The sequence below is a fragment of the Gopherus evgoodei genome, chromosome 2, assembly GCF_007399415.2.
Source record: "Gopherus evgoodei ecotype Sinaloan lineage chromosome 2, rGopEvg1_v1.p, whole genome shotgun sequence".
Lineage (NCBI taxonomy): Eukaryota > Metazoa > Chordata > Testudines > Testudinidae > Gopherus > Gopherus evgoodei.
This window is the reverse complement of record NC_044323.1, coordinates 265,383,229-265,402,367: the sequence shown is the minus strand read 5'-3', so window position 1 is coordinate 265,402,367 and position 19,139 is coordinate 265,383,229. Positions and strand designations below refer to the sequence as shown.

The following is a 19,139-nucleotide window of genomic DNA, read 5'->3' as shown; positions in this document are numbered from 1 at the left end:
GAAGCGATTCTCTGAAAGAATTGGAAGTGTGGAGAATCAGCTGATCATGAGCTCCCAGTACAACACTGGCTAAAGGGGCTAATGGAATCTTGGGAGCTATAAAGAGGGGTTTCTCAAGCAGGAGCAAATAGGGTAATTTTACATGTGTGTTTGGCACTGGTGTTGACCACTCTAGAATACTTTTGTCTAGTTGTGATGTCCACAGATATTGATAAATTGGAGAGGGTTTAGAGAAGAGCCCCAAGAAAGGTTATGTCATTAGAAAATGTGCCTTATAGTGGTAGGCTCCAGGTGCTCAATCTATTTAACTCAAGAAGAGAAAGGTAAGGGGTGACTTGATTGCAGTCTATAAGAACCTACATAGGGAGCAAATATTTAATAATGAGCTCATCAATCTAGGAGAGAAAGGTATAACATAATCCAATGCCTTCAAATTGAAGCTAGACAAATTCTGACTGGAAATAAGGCATACATTTTTAACAGTGAGAGTAATTAACCAGTGGAACAACTTACCAAGGGTCTTGGTCTATTCTCTTTCATTGACAATTTTTAAATCAAACTTGGATCTTTTTCTAAATGATATGATCTAGGAATTATTTTGGAGAAGTTATTCAGGAAGTTATTCAGGAAAGGAGATCAGACTAGATGATCAAAATGGTCCCTTCTGACCTTGGAAAAAAACTCTAGATGTCACCTGCATCTATTTTTGTTTTGCCTTTCTGATAGATATCATTTCTTTGGAGTAACTACAAAAGGCAACTTTTTATTGCAAATTATGTGAATGGCAAAAATTAGGATATAATATTTGGATTGTTAATCCTCCCCCCCCTCTAAAATCCATATTTAGAGGTGGTGATTGTCAACTTGAGAACATAGTGATATTATTTGTAATATTACATAAATTCTTACCTTCCAACCCCATATTTATCCTTTAGTTTGGAGATTTCTCTAATTAAGAAGGATGAAGGACCCATGTGGCCAGAACTTATAGTAGGCGACGCACAAGGAGAATTCATCATGGACTCTTCCCAGTGTTCTGCAGTAGCTGAACGTCTGATGCATCTTACCTCTGAAGAAATGGTAAGAAATTAAAAATAACACTTGAAAATCCTCATGGAGATGCTCAGGTTGTACCTTCTTGAGGAGCCAGGCTCTCCCTTCCCTGACATTATGTAGTCAGTCAGGTCATTTAGGATTATAACTACTAACATTTCTCTTCTGGTTAGTTACAATTATCAAACCATAGTAGCGCTAAGTAGCTTTTTAATAATTTTTCATAATCTACACATACAATATGATTTTTAAATTGTAATGTAAACCACACACATTCTGACTTAGTATTTGCTCAACAAAGCACACAAGGATGATTGAGTGTAGTGTGTTGTATGTTTGTTTTCCTACTATATGTGGTCATTGGCTGCATGTGTGTTCTTTCAGTATGCTATCCCAGCTCTGCACAGGTACAAGGCACAGCAGATCTCAGTCGAACTGCCCAATAAAACCACAGACCCATTTCAGTAGCCAAGGCACCTGGTCAGATTTATTGTCGATGAAGCACAGTCCTGGTGTCCCAGAGACTTTACAGGACGACTAACACATGTATGGCCATAACAATGGACCAGCTCAGTGAATGGCGGGACTTTCCATCCCTCGCCTCTGAGACCCTTCTTTTCTACACTAATACAATCAAGTTATGTATTGTCCCTCTGATGTGGTTAATTATCACCGTTTACCTTGTACATGTTGATTAGATCAGAACATCTCTATTCATCACCCTTGCAATGCCAGCCCTGTTCTTACTAGATTCTGTGAACTTGCAAGCAGATATGTTTTGTGACAGGGCCTGACTTCTGCTCATAAGCCAACTTTTACTAACTTTGCTTTATATCAGGAAGGCTTGACCACTATAGGGAGGGATAGCTCAGTGTTTTGAGCATTGGCCTGCTAAACCCAGGGTTGTGAGTTCAATCCTTGAGGGGGCCACTTAGGGATCTGGGGCAAAAATTGGTCCTGCTAGTGAAGGCAGGGGGCTGGATGCGATGACCTCTCGAGGTCCCTTCCAGTTCTTGGAGACTGATATATCTCCAATTATTACCTTTCAGGCCTCTTATACCAGACCTCATGTTTCAGGCTTTCTTTCTACTGCACCTACCAGTTGTGAAATGGCTGTCCCAAGATGAGTTGATTAAAGTAATTTTTTGGAGGATGTTTTTCACCTGAGAGAGATGTTAGTAAAACCTAATTAAGAACTACAAAAAATTAATGAAAACCTAGGAATTTAATTTTCAGTTGTTTAGCCAAAACGCAGAAATATTCTGTATAGAAAGCCCAGTCTTTGTAGTTGACATGTAAGCAAAAGTAGTCATTTCCTCATATGAGCATCAAAACAAGCATATAGCTACTCAGGTACTTGTTTTGAGAGCCAAAATGCCATTTTGTGAAGCCACCATTGTAAATTGGATGTCATAATGTAAGTAGCCAAATTTAAAATGTGGGCTTCTGACTGTAAAAGACATTTTTATCTAGCTCTCAGATGAAGGCACATACCTTTGGGTGTCTTTTAATATCTCTATCTGCAGTGAGTGGGTCCAGTCCAGGGGTTCCCAAATTTGGTTCACGGCTTGTTCAAGGTAAGCCCCTGGTGAACTTCAGGATGCTTTGTTTACCTGAGCATCCGCAGGTACGGCTGCTTGCAGCTCCCAATGGCTGAAGTTTGCTGTTCACGGCCAATGGGAGCTGTGAGAAGTGGTGGCCTGGCCCACGCCGCTTCCTGCAGCTCCCATTCACCAGGAACGGCGAACCGCAGCCACTGGGAGCTGCGAGCGGCCGTACCTGCGGATGCTCAGGTAAACAAAGCGTCTTGTGGCCCACCAGGGGGCTTACCCTGAACAAGCCATGAACCAAGTTTGGGAACCCTGGGTCCAGTCTGATGTGGTGAGTAATGTGCAGAGTTTTTGTCAAACACTTATTTTAGACCCAAATTGACGCTCAGATTCTCGGAGTAGATGGAATGTATCTCACAGTTAGAAGTGGCCAAACTGTAACTAAGAGGCAGTCTAAATTCATTGCACAATTGAAGATGTGGAGCAATTTGATTGTTCAAAATTTGCTCACATTTTTATGGTCAAGAAAAAGCATCTTTAGACTTCAGTCACCTCTGTGACATAAGTTCATGTGAATTCCTTATACTGCACACTGATTCTCAGCTGGTCATTACCCCTTGGTGCTCTAGGCTTCTGCCCTTGTGCTTAAACTCGCTGGGTCCGGGTAATATGCTGATATATATTTGGGGCCAGTGTGTCAGCTGTGAATGGTGAGAGGTCCTGATGTTTTACCAGAACTGATTTTGGAGAAGGATAGTATTCTCTGGCATGGTGTATAGTAATCCTTACAAAGTCCATGAGCTTCAAAGGTGGCGCTGTGTGGTTCTTCCTGCTTCTAGAATCAAAGATATTGGGGAGAACTTCTCTTTTAAGGAAGTGATGATCAGGCAAAGACATGGACGTGATTTTTATATTTTAGTGTGTCTTCTGCACTGGAGATCTATCCATGTCTGAGTGGGTGAGACCATTGTCTGCTTGAATGAGTCTCACTGTAACTATCACGGAGATGAGACTGTTGTCTTACAACATTATATCGCACAGTCTGACTGTGCACAATGATGATTATTGGATACAATTTCTGCCCTGGGTGAACCTTTTCCTCGAAAGGTACTTTTGCCTCACTCCCATTGCGAATGAATGGAGCCTTTTTTGAAAGAGCAAAGTTCTCAGTAATAGAACACTACTCATCAGCCCCTGCTGAAGACTTAAGTTTCAGTTAGAAAAGTGATGGCAAAAAGTTCAGTAATCGTAATTAAATAATTATAGCCCAATTATGAATTTTCAATGAGTTTTAACTATATGGGAAGTTTTGAAAGGTCTTAATTATTCTATTATAAAGATTGTTCATGCCAAAAATTTGTCTGACAGAGTGGTAAATTTCTTAAAGGACTCATTTTAAAATTAACTCCTAAATTGATTAACACATTTACTTGCAAATTCTCAGAAAATTCATTCAGTACTGAAAGTGCTGTAACTTTGGGGAGGATAAGGTGCATTTTTCATATATAACAAAGTAGTTGAATCCCTGCTTTAAGTGCCAATCTCAATGCTCTCAACTATGAAACAGCAAGTGGCATTTTCATAATTATTCCACTGTTATATTTTATGACACAGAAAAATTAACAAGGCTGCAAAGTCAAGCACTCAAAAGGTATGAAATGCTAGAATTAACTATGCTTATACATCCTAAATTTGACCCCTTAGTGTGTGTGCATTTTGATACAGACTTTAATTATGCAATCAGATACTATTTTTTTCACAGGCCCCCTGCTTCATTTAGTACCTAGGATAGACAGTGTTTATCAGAAGGTGAAGCATGAAGTAGAACCGATCTATCTAGGTGTGACCTTAGACGACTGAGTTATCATGCCCACCTGAAGAAGACAGCAGCTAAAGTTTAAGACGCACAACAAATCTTCTTAGCAAACTGGCAGATTCATCATGGGGTACTCGTGCTCCAACTTTGTGGACGTCAGCTCTTGCCACCTTGTATTCGGTGGCGCAGTACTGCGCACCAGTTTGGAGTCGATCATCACACACCAAACTGGTTGATACACAGTTACATGATGCCAAGCGTATCATCTCCGGCACCCTGCGTCCGACACCACTCCCATGGCTTCCAGTTCTGAGCAATATTGCTGCTCCTCATGTCAGACGAGAAGTTGCCACTGGCAAGTTACTGGAGCAAGTATGCGCCAGCTCAAGCCTGCCACTGCACAATGACTTTTTTTAAACCACCAGCTGCACGTTTGCTGTCATGTCACCCATTATAGTCTCATCCACCATGCCAGGATGTTAGAGCGGAAACACTCTGGTGAGAGGAATGGATATGTTATAACCTCCAGCCAGTGCCTTGTAACCAACCCCACAATTTGCCTACATGACCTGTCACGAATGGTCCCTGTTGAACAGCTTCCGGACCAGCCAAGGTCTCTGTGCAGCCAGCCAGTATCCTGGGGCCTTTGTGACAACCCCTTGTGGAGCTGCAGCATGACACAGGCGATGACACACGATGAGTGCCTGCTGACTAGGTTCAGCGATGGCCTTGAATAACTGCACCACGTCATCGCTTGGCTAGACAACTATACACATGCTAAATAAAAGTAGTTACACAGCAGCTATTCAGTATTGTGTGGCCCTATGCATTATTTAGTGCACACTATTCAAATCCCGGTTTGAAGACAGAATAATTGCTTTCCTTATGGTTTGTCTGTGATGCTCATCATTAGAGATTCTGAATGTTTCACAAATAATGATGACTATTAATAATAAAGGTGGTATTATCTCCAGTTGACAAAGGGGAGCACAGGCACAAAGATTAAGGTAAAAAAATTCCACTAGCTTCATGTGTCCAAACTGAAATGCTTAGGACCTGATTTTTCAGAGAACTTTGCATTGTATAGCACTTTGTGTTCAAAGTGCAGCTCCTATTGACTTCGGTTGGAACACTAGCACTTGAGAGGCTCAAGCATGCTCAGTGAGGATGGAACCTTTGGAAATTGTATCTATTAAGCTCTAGCAAGTTGCTACTGAACATGTGCACACTGATTTTTTTTTCAAAAGTTTATAACTTGGCCAAATTTTTCATAGAGAAGGAAGAAGGCTCATCCCTGTCAAGTTACCTTCCTACCAAATTTTGAGTCCTTGCTATAAAGCGTGGGAGAGCTAGAGCTTTTCAAAGAAGTCACCAGAATTTTGTAACATAGGTAAAAACATATTTTCCCCCCTTGCCTCATTCTTGGAAACAGCTGAACCCTTTTTGCTGAACATTTCCAGAAAAATCACTGAGGCAGACAACAGCATGGATAATTTCAACCTAAGTGGTTAAAGTTTGGCAAAGCTTTAAACCACTAAAAACATTTTTTTTTTAGCGAGAAGTGTTGGGCAACCTTAATAGGCAGTGCAACCATCCCCCCTGTAATAATCTGCAGTATATATTGCAATACTGTTACGGGTGGGTTGAGAATTAAATAGGTTTTTAAATATGTTATGGTCATGTAAATATAACAAGCATAGTATATAGAAACTCAGAACCAAATTCATCCTTGGCATAACTCGACCTTATGAATGTTACATGAAGGATTAATTTGGCCCATGAATACATCAAAATAATAAGTAAAATTCCAACCACTATGATTTAAATTCTTCTCTTTAATAAATTAGAGTATCTTCTACGTTTTCCTCTATGGGGAAATTGTACATAGTTTAATATTGATTGAGTGCAAATGACATTTAACAAGAAATCGCAAAAGATAAGCTTAACTCACATTTGTATGAAGCTTTCTCTTCTTTTATCATCCCGGAAGTCCTGTTTAAAACAAAAAACCTGTCATTTTAACTGCCCCTTGGGCTTATTTAGAAAGTGGTATCTGATATAAAATCTAGGAAGTGTGATTCCCTGTGGATCCTGATTGAAGTTTTGAATTAATCTTTTTTCCACCCCTCCAGATGGGGTTAAAGAGAAAAGAGTTTTGGTCTTTTGGTCATTAAGTCACAATTAGCGACTTGTGGTGTAATTTTTGAGTTACACTTTTTTTTAAAAAAAAAAAGCTTTCAGATGGGTTTGTTGTTTTTTTTGTGGGGGGTGAAGGGTAGGTGTCCAGTGTTTAAGCTGTAGTTTGAACTTGTAAAGTAATTCACCTTATTTAACAGATTTCTTAAGCACATAGTGTAAATTTTTTGAGTTGGATTTTTATAGCAATAAATGCATTATATAAGGCTTGATCCTGCTCAGTGCCCTCAACTGCCATTCATGTCAATGCTGATAACCTAGTAGGTGATGTAAAGTAACCAGAGAACATTTTATTAAAATCATTGTTGAATTTTGCAAGTCAAATTCTGTGGTGTATAGGTGATATGATTCAATATTTTGGTGACTTTACAGGTAATCTTAAATTATACACATGGTATTTTATTAGTGAATCAGGAGTGTTAAATTTTTATATTTACAAACAATGGATTTAGCTATTGAGAGAAACAAAAATGCTAGTTAATGTTAAGATTAAAAAGGCATAAACTGTTTTTAGTTAAAACCTGAACTTTAGTATTTTATTTTAAAACTAATTTGTATTAAAATGATGCTGAGTTACAAAGTAAGAATTTATTTAAAATGCCATTGCAATTTTCAGATTTTTAAAATATTTAAAAATAATCATTTTAGAAAATCCAATAAAATATATTTTTCTAACATGCACAATACTTTGATTCTAATCTTTCAATCTGAAATGAAGGCTCATTGTTATTCATTTGCATCTGTTTGCTAAAGAATACTTTTTGTGGTAGAATAAATTGAAGTGCTCCAGGAGGGTGTTTTCTAATAAAAAGTTTAGAAGGCAGAGTTGTGTTTTATTATAAACTTTGAAAATGAGACCTACAGCAATATTGCACTTGGTAGAGTCTGCATGTTCTTAATTCGGTCTCTGGAAAAATTGTTTTAAGATTAATAGAGTGCAGACCTGATTTCTGCCATTCCAAATTGTATGAAATACTTGAATGGCACTGGGTCACAAAGAGAGAGAGAGAGGATGATTCTATAGAGTGTGGTATTTAGGGCACTCATGAGGCATGTGAGACACCCAAATTTGAGTCCCTGCTCCAATCAGTTTTTAATTATTTTTTTAATTTTTAATTATTTAGTTTTTAATTATTCATACAAAGAGGAGCATCTTCAACATCAGCGATTGAGAGACCCACCCCAGAATAACTAATAGCCCAGGGATTGAGGCACTAAGAGGGGAGATTGGTTCAACTCCTTGCTCCAGAGCAGAGATTTGAACCTGAATCACCCACATCCTGGGTGAATGTCCTTAACCTCTGGACTTTTGGGTGTTAGGGAGAGTGGCTGCTTCTGCTCCTCCTCCTCTGATTGTTTAGTGAGTGGTGCATAAGTCCCCTAGTGATCTAGTTCAAAAAATTTTATTTGTCCAAAACTATTTGGCAGATTTGTGTTAAATTCGCAAATAGTTGGGCTGACCTGAAACTACAGTTTTGGCAAATAATTTATTCATCTAGTTTAGGCTTTCATTTTCTCTATGAAATAAAGAGAAGAAACTGTTATTTATAGCAGATAATATTTCTGTCACAGGTTTTGAGACAGCAATAGATCTGTGGTCTGTACCTCTGAACTGCCTATACTCTAGACATTAAGGCCAGAAGGGATCATCATGATCATATCTCAGTCGACCTCTGCTCAGGTTGCAGGCCACAGAACTTTCAAAATGTGTGCAGTTGGTGCAAGGAGCTCCTGGCCCTCAGAGACCACGTACGGACTTTGGAGGCCAGCGTGGCAGAACTGGAGGAGCTAAGAGAGGCAGAGAGGTATGTTGATGAGGCTTTCCGGGACGCTGTAGAATTGTCCCACCTCCGCTCAGACAGCCTCTGTGCTGTTGAGGAGGAAGAAAGGCCCAGGGAAGCAAAGCAGTCAATGGGAGCAGAGGGAAACCTTCCCATAGTTGGGACCCTCCTTCCAGATGGTGCTGGGGTTGCCACTCACACTGAGGTTACCTCTCCGGGGGAGGGAACTCCAGCTGCTAGGAAAAGGCAGGTGTTAGTAATGGGAGATTCGATCATTAGAAACATAGCTGGGTTTTTGATGACCAGGAGAACTGTATGGTGACTTGCCTGCCTGGTGCAAAGGTTGCAGATCTCTCGAGGCATCTAGACAGACTTGTGTGTAGTGTTGAGGAGGAGCCAGTGGTCGTGGTACATGTAGGTATCAATGACATAGGGAAGGGTAGGAGAGATGTCCTGGAAGCCAAATTTAGGCTGCTAGGGAAGAGACTGAAATCCAGGACCTCTATGATGGCATTCTCAGAAATGCTTCCAGTTCCACGCTCAGAGCCAGGTAGGCAGGCAGAGCTTCAGAGTCTCAATGCGTGGATGAGACGATGGTGTAGAGAGGAGGGCTTTATGTTCATTAGGAACTGGGAAAACTTTTGGGATAGGAGGAGCCTATACAGGAGAGATGGGCTCCACCTAAACCAAAGTGGAACCAGACTGCTGGCACTGAACATTAAAAAGGTTGTAGAGCAGTTTTTAAACTAGGAGATGGGGGAAAGCTGACTGCTGCAGAGGAGTATGTGGCTCGGACACAGACTTCTCTTAGGGGAGAGTCTGATGATAGGGAATCTCCAGGTCATAGGAACAGAGGACGGAAGAGAATAATGTAAGGGCCGGATCAGATGATAAACAGTCACATAAAAAAGAATCTGGCACATCAGATAAGGGCAGACAAATAAACAGGGACAAGTTTTTAAAGTGCTTGTACACAAATGCTAGAAGTCTAAATAATAAGATGGGTGAACTAGAGTGCCTTGTGATAAAGGACGATATTGATATAATAGGCATCACAGAAACCTGGTGGACTGAGAGCAATCAATGGGACACAATCATTCCAGGGTACAAAATATATCGGAAGGACAGAACAGGGGTCGTGCAGGGGGAGGAGTGGCACTGTATGTGAAAGAAAATGTAGATTCAAATGAAGTAAAAATCTTAAGCGAATCCACATATTCCATAGAATCGCTATGGATAGAAATTTCATGGTCTAATAAAAATATAACATTAGGGATCTATTATCGACCACCTGACCAGGACAGTAATAGTGAGGATGAAATGCTAAGGGAAATTAGAGAGGCTATCAAAATTAAGAACCCAATAATAGTGGGAGATTTCAATTATCCCCATATTGACTGGGAACATTTCACTTCAGGATGAAATGCAGAGATAAAATTTCTCGATACTTTAAATGACTGCTTCATGGAGCAGCTAGTACAGGAACCCACAAGGGGAAAGGCAACACTAGATTTAATCCTTAGTGGAGTGCAGGAGCTCGTCCAAGAGGTAACTATAGCAGGACCGCTTGGAAATAGTGACCATAATACAATAGCATTCAACATCCCTGTGGGGGGGAAGAACACCTCAACAGCCCAACACTGTGGCATTTAATTTCAAAAGAGGGAACTATACAAAAATGAGGGGGTTAGTTAAACAGAAGTTAAAAGGTGCAGTGACTAAAGTGAAATCCCTGCAAATTGCATGGGCCCTTTTTAAAGACACCATAATAGAGGCTCAATTTCAATGTATACCCCAAATTAAGAAACACAGTAAAAGAACTAAAAAAGAGCCACTGTGGCTCAACAACCATGTAAAAGAAGCAGTGAGAGATAAAGACTTCCTTTAAAAAGTCGAAGTCAAATCCTATTGAGGCAAATAGAAAGCACAAACACTGCCAGCTTAAGTGCAAGAGTGTAATAAGAAAAGCCAAAGAGGAGTTTGAAGAACGGCTAGCCAAAAACTCCAAAGGTAATAACAAAATGTTTAAGTACATCAGAAGCAGGAAGCCTGCTAAACAACCAGTGAAGGGCCCCTTGACAATCGAGATACAAAAGGAGCGCTTAAAGACGATAAAGTCATTGCGGAGAAACTAAATGGATTCTTTGCTTCAGTCTTCACGGCTGAGGATGTTAGGGAGATTCCCAAACCTGAGCCGGTTTTTGTAGGTGACAAATCTGAGGAACTGTTACAGATTGAAGTGTCACTAGAGGCGGTTTTGGAATTAATTGATAAACTCAACGTTAACAAGTCACCGGGACCAGATGGCATTCACCAAAGAGTTCTGAAAGAACTCAAATGTGAAGTTGCAGAACTATTAACTAAGGTTTTTAACCTGTCCTTTAAATCGGCTTCGGTACCCAATGACTGGAAGTTAGCTAATGTAACGCCAATATTTAAAAAGTGCTGTAGAGGTGATCCCGGCATTTACAGACTGGTAAGTCTAATGTCGTTACTGGGCAAATTAGTCGAATCAATAGTTAAGAATAAAATTGTCAGACACATAGAAAAACATAAACTGTTGAGCAATAGTCAACATGTTTTCTGTAAAGGGAAATCGTGTCTTACTAATCTATTAGAGTTCTTTGAAGGGGTCAACAAACATGTGGACAAGGGGCATCCAGTAGACATAGTGTACTTAGATTTCCAGAAAGCCTTTGACAAGGTCCCTCACCAAAGGCTCTTATGTAAATTAAGCTGTCATGGGATAAAAGGGAAGGTCCTTTCATGGATTGAGAACTAGTTAAAAGACAGGGAACAAAGGGTAGGAATTAATGGTAAATTCTCAGAATGGAGAGAGGTAACTAGTGGTGTTCCCCAGGGGTCAGTCTTGGGCCACTCCTATTCAATTTATTCATAAATGATCTGGAGAAAGGGGTAAATAGTGAGGTGGCAAAGTTTGCAGATGATACTAAACTACTCAAGATAGTTAAAACCAAAGCAGATTGTGAAGAACTTCAAAAAGATCTCACCAAACCAAGTCATTGGGCAACAAAATGGCAAATGAAATTTAATGTGGATAAATGTAAGTAATGCACATTGGAAAAAATAACCCGAAATATACATACAATATGATGGGGGCTAATTTAGCTACAACGAGTCAGGAAAAAGGTCTTGGCATCATCGTGGACAGTTCTCTGAAGATGTCCACGCAGTGCGCAGAGGCAGTCAAAAAAGCAAACAGGATGTTAGGAATCATTAAAAAGGGGATAGAGAATAAGACTGAGAATAATTTATTGCCCTTATATAAATCCATGGTACGCCCGCATCTCGAATACTGTGTACAGATGTGGTCCTCCTCACCTCAAAAAGATATTCTAGCACTAGAAAAGGTTCATAAAAGGGCAACTAAAAATGATTAGGGGTTTGAGAGGGTCCCATACGAGGAAAGATTAAAGAGGCTAGGCCTCTTCAGCTTGGAAAAGAAAGGAGACTAAGGGGGGGATATGATAGAGGTCTATAAAATCATGAGTGATGTAGAGAAAGTGGATAGGGAAAAGTTATTTACTTATTCCCATAATACAAGAACTAGGGGTCACCAAATGAAATTAATAGGTAGCAGGTTTAAAACAAATAAAAGGAAGTTCTTCTTCCCACAGCGCACAGTCAACTTGTGGAACTCCTTACCTGAGGAGGCTGTGAATGCTGGGACTATAACATGTTTAAAAGGGAACTGGATTAAATTCATGGTGGCTAAGTCCATAAATGGCTGTTAGCCAGGAGGGTAAAGATGATGTTCCTAGCCTCTGTTCATCAGAGGATGGAGATGGATGGCAGGAGAGAGATCGCTTGATCATTGCCTGTTAGCTTCACTCCCTCTGGGGCACCTGGCATGGCCACTGTTGGTAGACAGATACTGGGCTAGATGGACCTTTGGTCTGACCTGATATGACCGTTCTTATGTTCTAACTTCAACCCAATCAACTCATGAATAGACTCGTAATCTCTGAGCAAATGTTTTCTCTCATTTTCTCAATTTGAACAGTATTATGCTGTGGCATCCATATGCAAGAATAATAATTTTAAGAAAGGACTCTCAAGAATCATGTCCTTTGAGCAGATGCCTGAGAACTAGATGTAACTGTCTTTCAGGATAAAACATCAGCTACTCTAATTCTGGCACCATGCCTTGGCTGTTAGCTCTTCATCTCCAAGCAAAGCAGGTACCATTATGAAGAGAAAAAAGGGAGAAAGGTGTTGTTTACTTGCTATGCACCTTTCACCAACGCAGCCTAAAAGGAAGTAGCTTTACTAGAGGTATAAAAAAACGTAACAGAAATCATCCAAAAACATGACTGGAAAAAGTTCTAACAGGCATGTGTGAAACTGAAGAACTCTAAAACAGCTCAACCAGTTAACTTGTGCTTTGGATTGTTTCCTTCCTTCGTGAAAGGCTGCTGAACATGACAAGATTGAAATTTCTAGCATAAACTGCTTTTCATTTGTTCAGGATCAAAAATTCCAATCTATAGGCAAAATGCAAGAAGGAGGCAATAAATACAAAGCATAAACAAATTCACTTTGGTCAAACTTCAAAAAACACACACATCCACACGTGCTCACACCTCGTAATTTTGAAAGCTTCTGTTAGAAAGTGAATTTGAAGTCTCTTGTCCACTAAGAAGCTCAACTTCTCTCAGAAGAAACCTTTCCTCATAACAGCCCCTCCCTCCCCCCGCCTCCAAAGTCAGGCTGCCCACTGTTTCCTCCATCCAGATATTGGTAAAAATTGTCTGTACTATGACTAGCTGTGATTTCAGACTAATACCTTTGACCAAAGTCTCACTTTTCTTTGATTCCTAGAAATTAGAGATGGAAAATACTGTAGCTTATCAACAGTAATAAATCCCCTTTCAATGTACAACTGTTCCTTACAGTTGTAAATTGAGTACTTTATCATTGCCTAGCTAGAAAGCCAGAGAGAAATTCTAGTACTTTATGAAGCCTAGTTTATTAAAGTGATTTTTTTTTTTTTAAGAAAGGGCTGGTTATCTGCTTTCCTGAGTGCATCTCCCTTAGCACATATCCACTACATACTGTGCTCTCAATTTTTGCCTTGAGAAATGTCAGCCAAAGGCCAAGCGTATATCCTTTTCCATTATCAGAAGGATAAGAGAGCTATAAATCTTATGTCCATTTTATGTGATTACTAGAAGTGCTGAGAGGAGGTTTGTATTTGGAAGATAAACAGGAGCTACTACATAGTGAGTCATCCCATCACTTTCTGGCATTTCTGCTAGGTTTAAAACTGAAGATAAAAACACCTATCTCACTGCGATGACACTTTACTATGCCATCAATGTAATAAGTGTGGGAGAAGCATGGCAACTGGTAAAAGGTGTAGACAATCCAAAGGGCCACCCACAAGTGAACAAAGTCAAAATAGAAACACTCCTTTGTGAGTATTCTTTGTCAGTATCCTAAGCAAATGAAAAGGTCTCTACACTTCAGTTCCAATGAATGCAAAATTAACGTACACATGTGAATCTAGGAGTATAGCTGTGCTATGACAAGTAACATAACCATTAGTTGAAGGGATTACTTTAGTTTGAAATACCTAGATTGGAACCATATGTATCCCTGATGTAAATCCATTGACTTAAATTTGGCCCTGGACAAACTGAAACCTTAGTTCCATTCCAGCAAGGTTCCTAGCCTTTACTGGGTACAGTAGCTAAATGATTACCATGAAGTTTATTTTGAGGTTTTTGGAAGAGACCTTTTAAATGCAAGTTTTATTTGATATACATAGACATTAAGGATTGCATGGCACTTTCCCTAAGAGAAGAGAATTGTCCAGGTATTCCTCAACAAAAAGTTCCCCTTCCAACTCTGTTGCACCATTGTGTTGCATACCAGTTATCTACTACCTTCCACTCCAGAGTGGCTGCTTTTCTGGTAGATAAGTAAATGTATGAAATGCTTTGGATCATTGAGTATGAAGAAGCTGCAGAACTGTAAATTGTTATATAAATCATTGCTGTTGATCTGTAAAGCTTCATTATGAATATATAGTTTAGTATAATATTGTGTACCAGGTATTTCAGATTTTCAGTGCATTTAATTGTTTCTGGTTTCAGAATCCAACCCTGACAAAGAAAACCCTCCTTGTAATGCACAGGAATTGAGGAATGTGATATTTTTCTTGAAGACAGCACAAGCTTATGCAGATTTGATGGTAACACCTTGAAAATCACTCATGTGGTAAGTGAAATATGAAATCCAATTATGCTTACCCAAGTATCTCACCTTCATACTTCTATACTGAAAAATCTTGATTTCTGTTTTCTGTGGTGAGACATCTTAAAAACCACACCAGACACTCAGCTGGTATAAATTGGTGTAGCTTCATTGAAATCTTGTAAATATTTTCTGTAATGAAAAACCTCAGTAATAGTTGCTGCGTATTTGCACAAATATATATGCTGTAGCAGTACGCTTCTGCAAAAATGGAAAATCTCTCCCCAGTACAGGTTTTAATTGATGATGCTTATACAACCATGCTATTTTGGAAATCTAAGTTCTTCTAGTATATGTTCCTGTCGGTGCTCCACTATAGGATGTGTGCATGCAATTGCAACCAGCAGCTACAATGTAGTGACTGTAGGAGAGCAATGCCTCATGCTCTTAATGAGAGGTTATGGGGAGGAATGAGCCTGCCACCACACTGTTCTTTCTCAACTGCCTGTGTCTAAGAAAGAGTTCTTCTGTATGCAGCTTCCTGCCTTCATTTTGTGAATTCTTTACCTTATTTATTTGAGTAGTTGTTTCTGCATTCTTTTGATAAATAAAATAAATAAGTAACACTGGTGTGTTAGTAGAAGAGGGGAGGAGGTCTCCTTTCCCTCCACTTCTTGGATCTTTCAGTCCTAGCTCTGGAAAGTCCCTATCCCCCGGAGCATTGGTCATAGGCCATCTCAGTCCTTGCTGCTGCTTCATTTGCAGTTCTGGACAATAAAACTCTAAAGAAGAGGAAACCTATCTCTTCAAGGAAATGAAGAAAAGAGAGAGCCCCATAAGACCCATTCTCAGGAGACCTCTCATCCCTCTAAGGTTATTGTAGAAGCTCCGACTGAGTGTGGTACTGAAGCTTTGGTACAAAGGCAAAACCTCATTTGGACATAGCTATCACCAGAACAACTACTGAGGCAGCACAGTCTGACAGCTTGCAGCACTGCAAGAAACACAGATCTATCATCAGTGCGATGGTAGCAGCATCTAACCATACCTCTGAAAGAGGAGATGACACGCAATTACCTTGATACCTCAACAGTCTCCATCTCGCCAGTCAGAACCATCCCAAACTTCATGTAAGGCTATCGGAGCCCTCTACCTCCTTCCCAGTTCCTTTCTTCAGAGGATCTCATTCTCTCTCATGAACCCAGAGTCACCAATATGAAGATCTACCAGTGCCATGTCCTCAGTACCTCTGAGAAAGTAGCAAGTTGAGACTTGCTTAAGTCTCCAGGCTTTGGTACCAGTTAAGACATTGGAGGCCACCCTGATCCTTAGCTCAGGGAAAGATTTGTTGGACTCAGAGTTTTTGGTTTTGGGATCCGTCCTGATACTATACTACTCTACCACCATATGTTCCTTTCATGATGAGGATCTTAGGAAACGCACCAAATGTCATATGCCCAGAGAGAGATTATCTTTGGAATCCGTTCCCTTTCACCCACTGTAGTGAGATTACTGGGACACATGGGGCCACTATGGCAACCAACTCCATTGGCTGCCTAAGAGAAAGCACTGGCACCCACTGGTATCATACCGTATACCAACACGTACAAACCATCCTCCAGTACTGTGCGCTTCAATACTGCACACTTCTCCAGTACTGGGCGATATACAGGAGGAGCAAGAATTTCTGGCTGAGGAGATCTCATCTCAATCTGTAAAGTCCTATTCATGTCCAGACAAGGCACCACCCCCTCTCCTATGCTGCTGATTTTAAGACCTTCCAGAATGGGATGGAAAGGCTAGTGAACACTCTTCAGATTCCAGTAAAGGAAGTCCAAGAGTCAAAATATTTCTTTGTAGACATCCTGAACGTCTGTCCCCAGGGAAAGGTCCCATTTATGTACTTGCAGTGAAAAGGCAGTATAATACATCCCATCCCACTCACATATCAAGATCATTCCAGTACCATCCACACACTTTCATTAAGCCTCAGGAATCCTTCAGGAGAAAGTCCAGACCTTAGAAACGGGGGCCTCTCACCCCTACTTCTACTCAATCAGCCACTCCCTCTAAGAGGCAATTTTGGCACTTCAGTCGAGGGCATCAGGCAGCTGTTGTGCAACTACTCCTCCTTTGGAGATAATCTATCATGCTTCTTACTTGCCTGGGAGTACCTTACCTCAGATAAATGGATACTGGAGCTCATCAAAGTGGGTTACTCTATCCACTTCCATTTCATTCCTCCTCCTCACCCCCCTACCTGACCCTTTTCAGGGACACTTATTACAAGGAGCTACTAAAAAAAGTTCCATCTCTCCTCCTCATAGGAGCAATAGAATCAGTCCCACGAGAGTTCCTCAGAAGAGGGTTCTATTCCAGTTCCTCCCTTGTTCCCAAGAAAGGTAGAGGGTGGAGACCAATCCTTGACCTCAAGAATTTGAACTGTGTCCTAGCACAACAGTTCAGAATGATGACATTAGCTACCATAATTCCATCATTCGATCTCAGTGGTAGTGGCTCAGTCAGGAATATCAGTGTTCCCATATCTGGATGACTGGCTTCTCAGTGGTCAGTCCCCTCAAGATCCCAGTCCTTATGCTCAGAGTCGTGAAAGCTGTGGAACTGGGGCATCTCCCATCAGATAAAAATACCAGCATATCTACCAGGTGTCCAGAATACAGTTGCAGACTCCCATTCCAGATGCTTTGGATAAGAGCACAAATGGGAGTTCAAAGACCTGTTCTCTGCAACATCTGCCAGCGCTTGTGTAAACCAGGGGAAAGCCTCTTTGCCACCTTGAGCAACAAAGTGTTGCCTGTTCTGCTCCAAGGGAGGTCATTCCCACAGCTTGATATCTGGTCACATCAGCGCAGTGCACCTAAGTGATGCTCAGGGCCTTGTGTGTGCACTCTGCAGTGGGATGATTGTCTCCCTTGAGAATTAATAGGTATAAAATCTCTTAAGGATCAGTAAAATATAAAATTAGAAAATGGAAGTTACCATGTGATTTGAGATTTAAAGAATAACCACTGATTGGTTTTTACTGGTTTTACTCATAATTATATGAGACAAGAACAGTATTAATCTTATCTTACACATTTAATAAATGATTTAATTTAAAAACAGATTTGTTTCCACTAAAAATCTAGATTGACTTTAATTTAAATTTTATAATATGCTTTTATATAACTGTTTTTCCTTTTGAAAGTTTTTTCCCATAGGTTTTTTTTTTTTCGTCAATAGGGGTTTTATTTCTGTGATCATGAGTTGTGAATAGTTATACACTTTTTGTGTTCGGCTCAATAGATGAGTTGGAATTCAGTTCTCAAATGTTTGATAAAATGTGGCATCTTTAACACAGAGTAAATTGTAACATTTGCTGGCAACTATGATATTTATCTTCATTTTCATGCAATATTTAAAGCTCTGACTACTTAGAAAAATTCACTTGCTAGGTGATTCAGCAAGTGGCACTCTCTTACCTATAAATTGATACAGAACTAATGCCCCAGGGTGTTGATAGAGGATACTGTCTAATGAAAGTGCTACCTTTCAGATGAGAAATAAAACTGAGGTTCTCATTACTCGTTATTAAAGAACTCATGACACTTTTCCCAAGGTAAGAGCATTTGACTGAGACATCAGAGCTGAACTCAAATGGTAATCCAATCTTTCATCTCTTGAAGCTAGCAGTCCGCAGAAATATTACTACTTGGTATTGTAGGCTGCGTTTAGAAGTTGTGCATTTGATATAGCCTAATACTAATTTTAAAAGAATATAGTAGCAGCAATTGGGAATAAATTCAAACTAAGGATTTAAGAAAGTAGAAACCAACCATTCTGCTGAATGCATTTTGAGTTTACCAGAAAAAAGTATGTTTTCCTTTTTTTCTTTCTAAACAGTACAATTGATATGTAAGAATTACCCCTTGTCATGCTGAAATAAACAGCTTACGGTCTTGAACTCACCTATTAAAATATGATTTCTTAGGAAGTGTTTATTTTCAATGTAATAATGTGAGAGCAGTAGATTGAGTGTCGTTATAGCTTACACAGTGGTCAGTATCTTTCATCTAAGCACAGCATATGTCTCGAACTTAACACCCTACCCCAAATTTGTGAGACTTGCATGAAAGAGTCATTTGTTTCAAGCTTGGTTACAATAGATGGCTGAATGATCGCGAAGCCATTTACAATGCACATCTTCATATAATCAATGCAGGAATAATTATGTTTAAGAACATTAGAAAAATGTGTGGAGAGGAAACATTTTAATTCTTTCAAATCAATTTAATAACTTTTTTTTTAAATTAACATCTTTAACACATTTTAACAGTGATTACTTGAGAAGGTGTGAATGCCTCCCTATGGGCTTCTTTCAGTAAAGTCAGAACTCTTTTGAATTCTCTTGTTCACAGAGCTTATACAAGCTATTGAGGCTAGACTGTCAACAAGTGCAAGTATGTTTCAGGGAAAATAATGGAGGAAAAAATCCCTATACTTAGGAACTTGGAGAATCATAGG

The 19,139-nt window shown here is 39.9% G+C and overlaps 1 protein-coding gene across 1 annotated transcript in view; it reads left to right on the top strand.

Moving 5' to 3' along the window:
- The window catches only part of NUDCD1 (NudC domain containing 1), a 176,107-nt gene that overhangs the window by 116,953 nt on the left and 40,015 nt on the right, over window positions 1-19,139 (top strand). Inside the window, 4 exon segments of the mRNA XM_030549466.1 lie at window positions 936-1,080; window positions 3,972-3,975; window positions 14,516-14,557; window positions 14,560-14,639. Of these exon segments, the coding sequence (XP_030405326.1) occupies window positions 936-1,080; window positions 3,972-3,975; window positions 14,516-14,557; window positions 14,560-14,639 (271 nt within the window).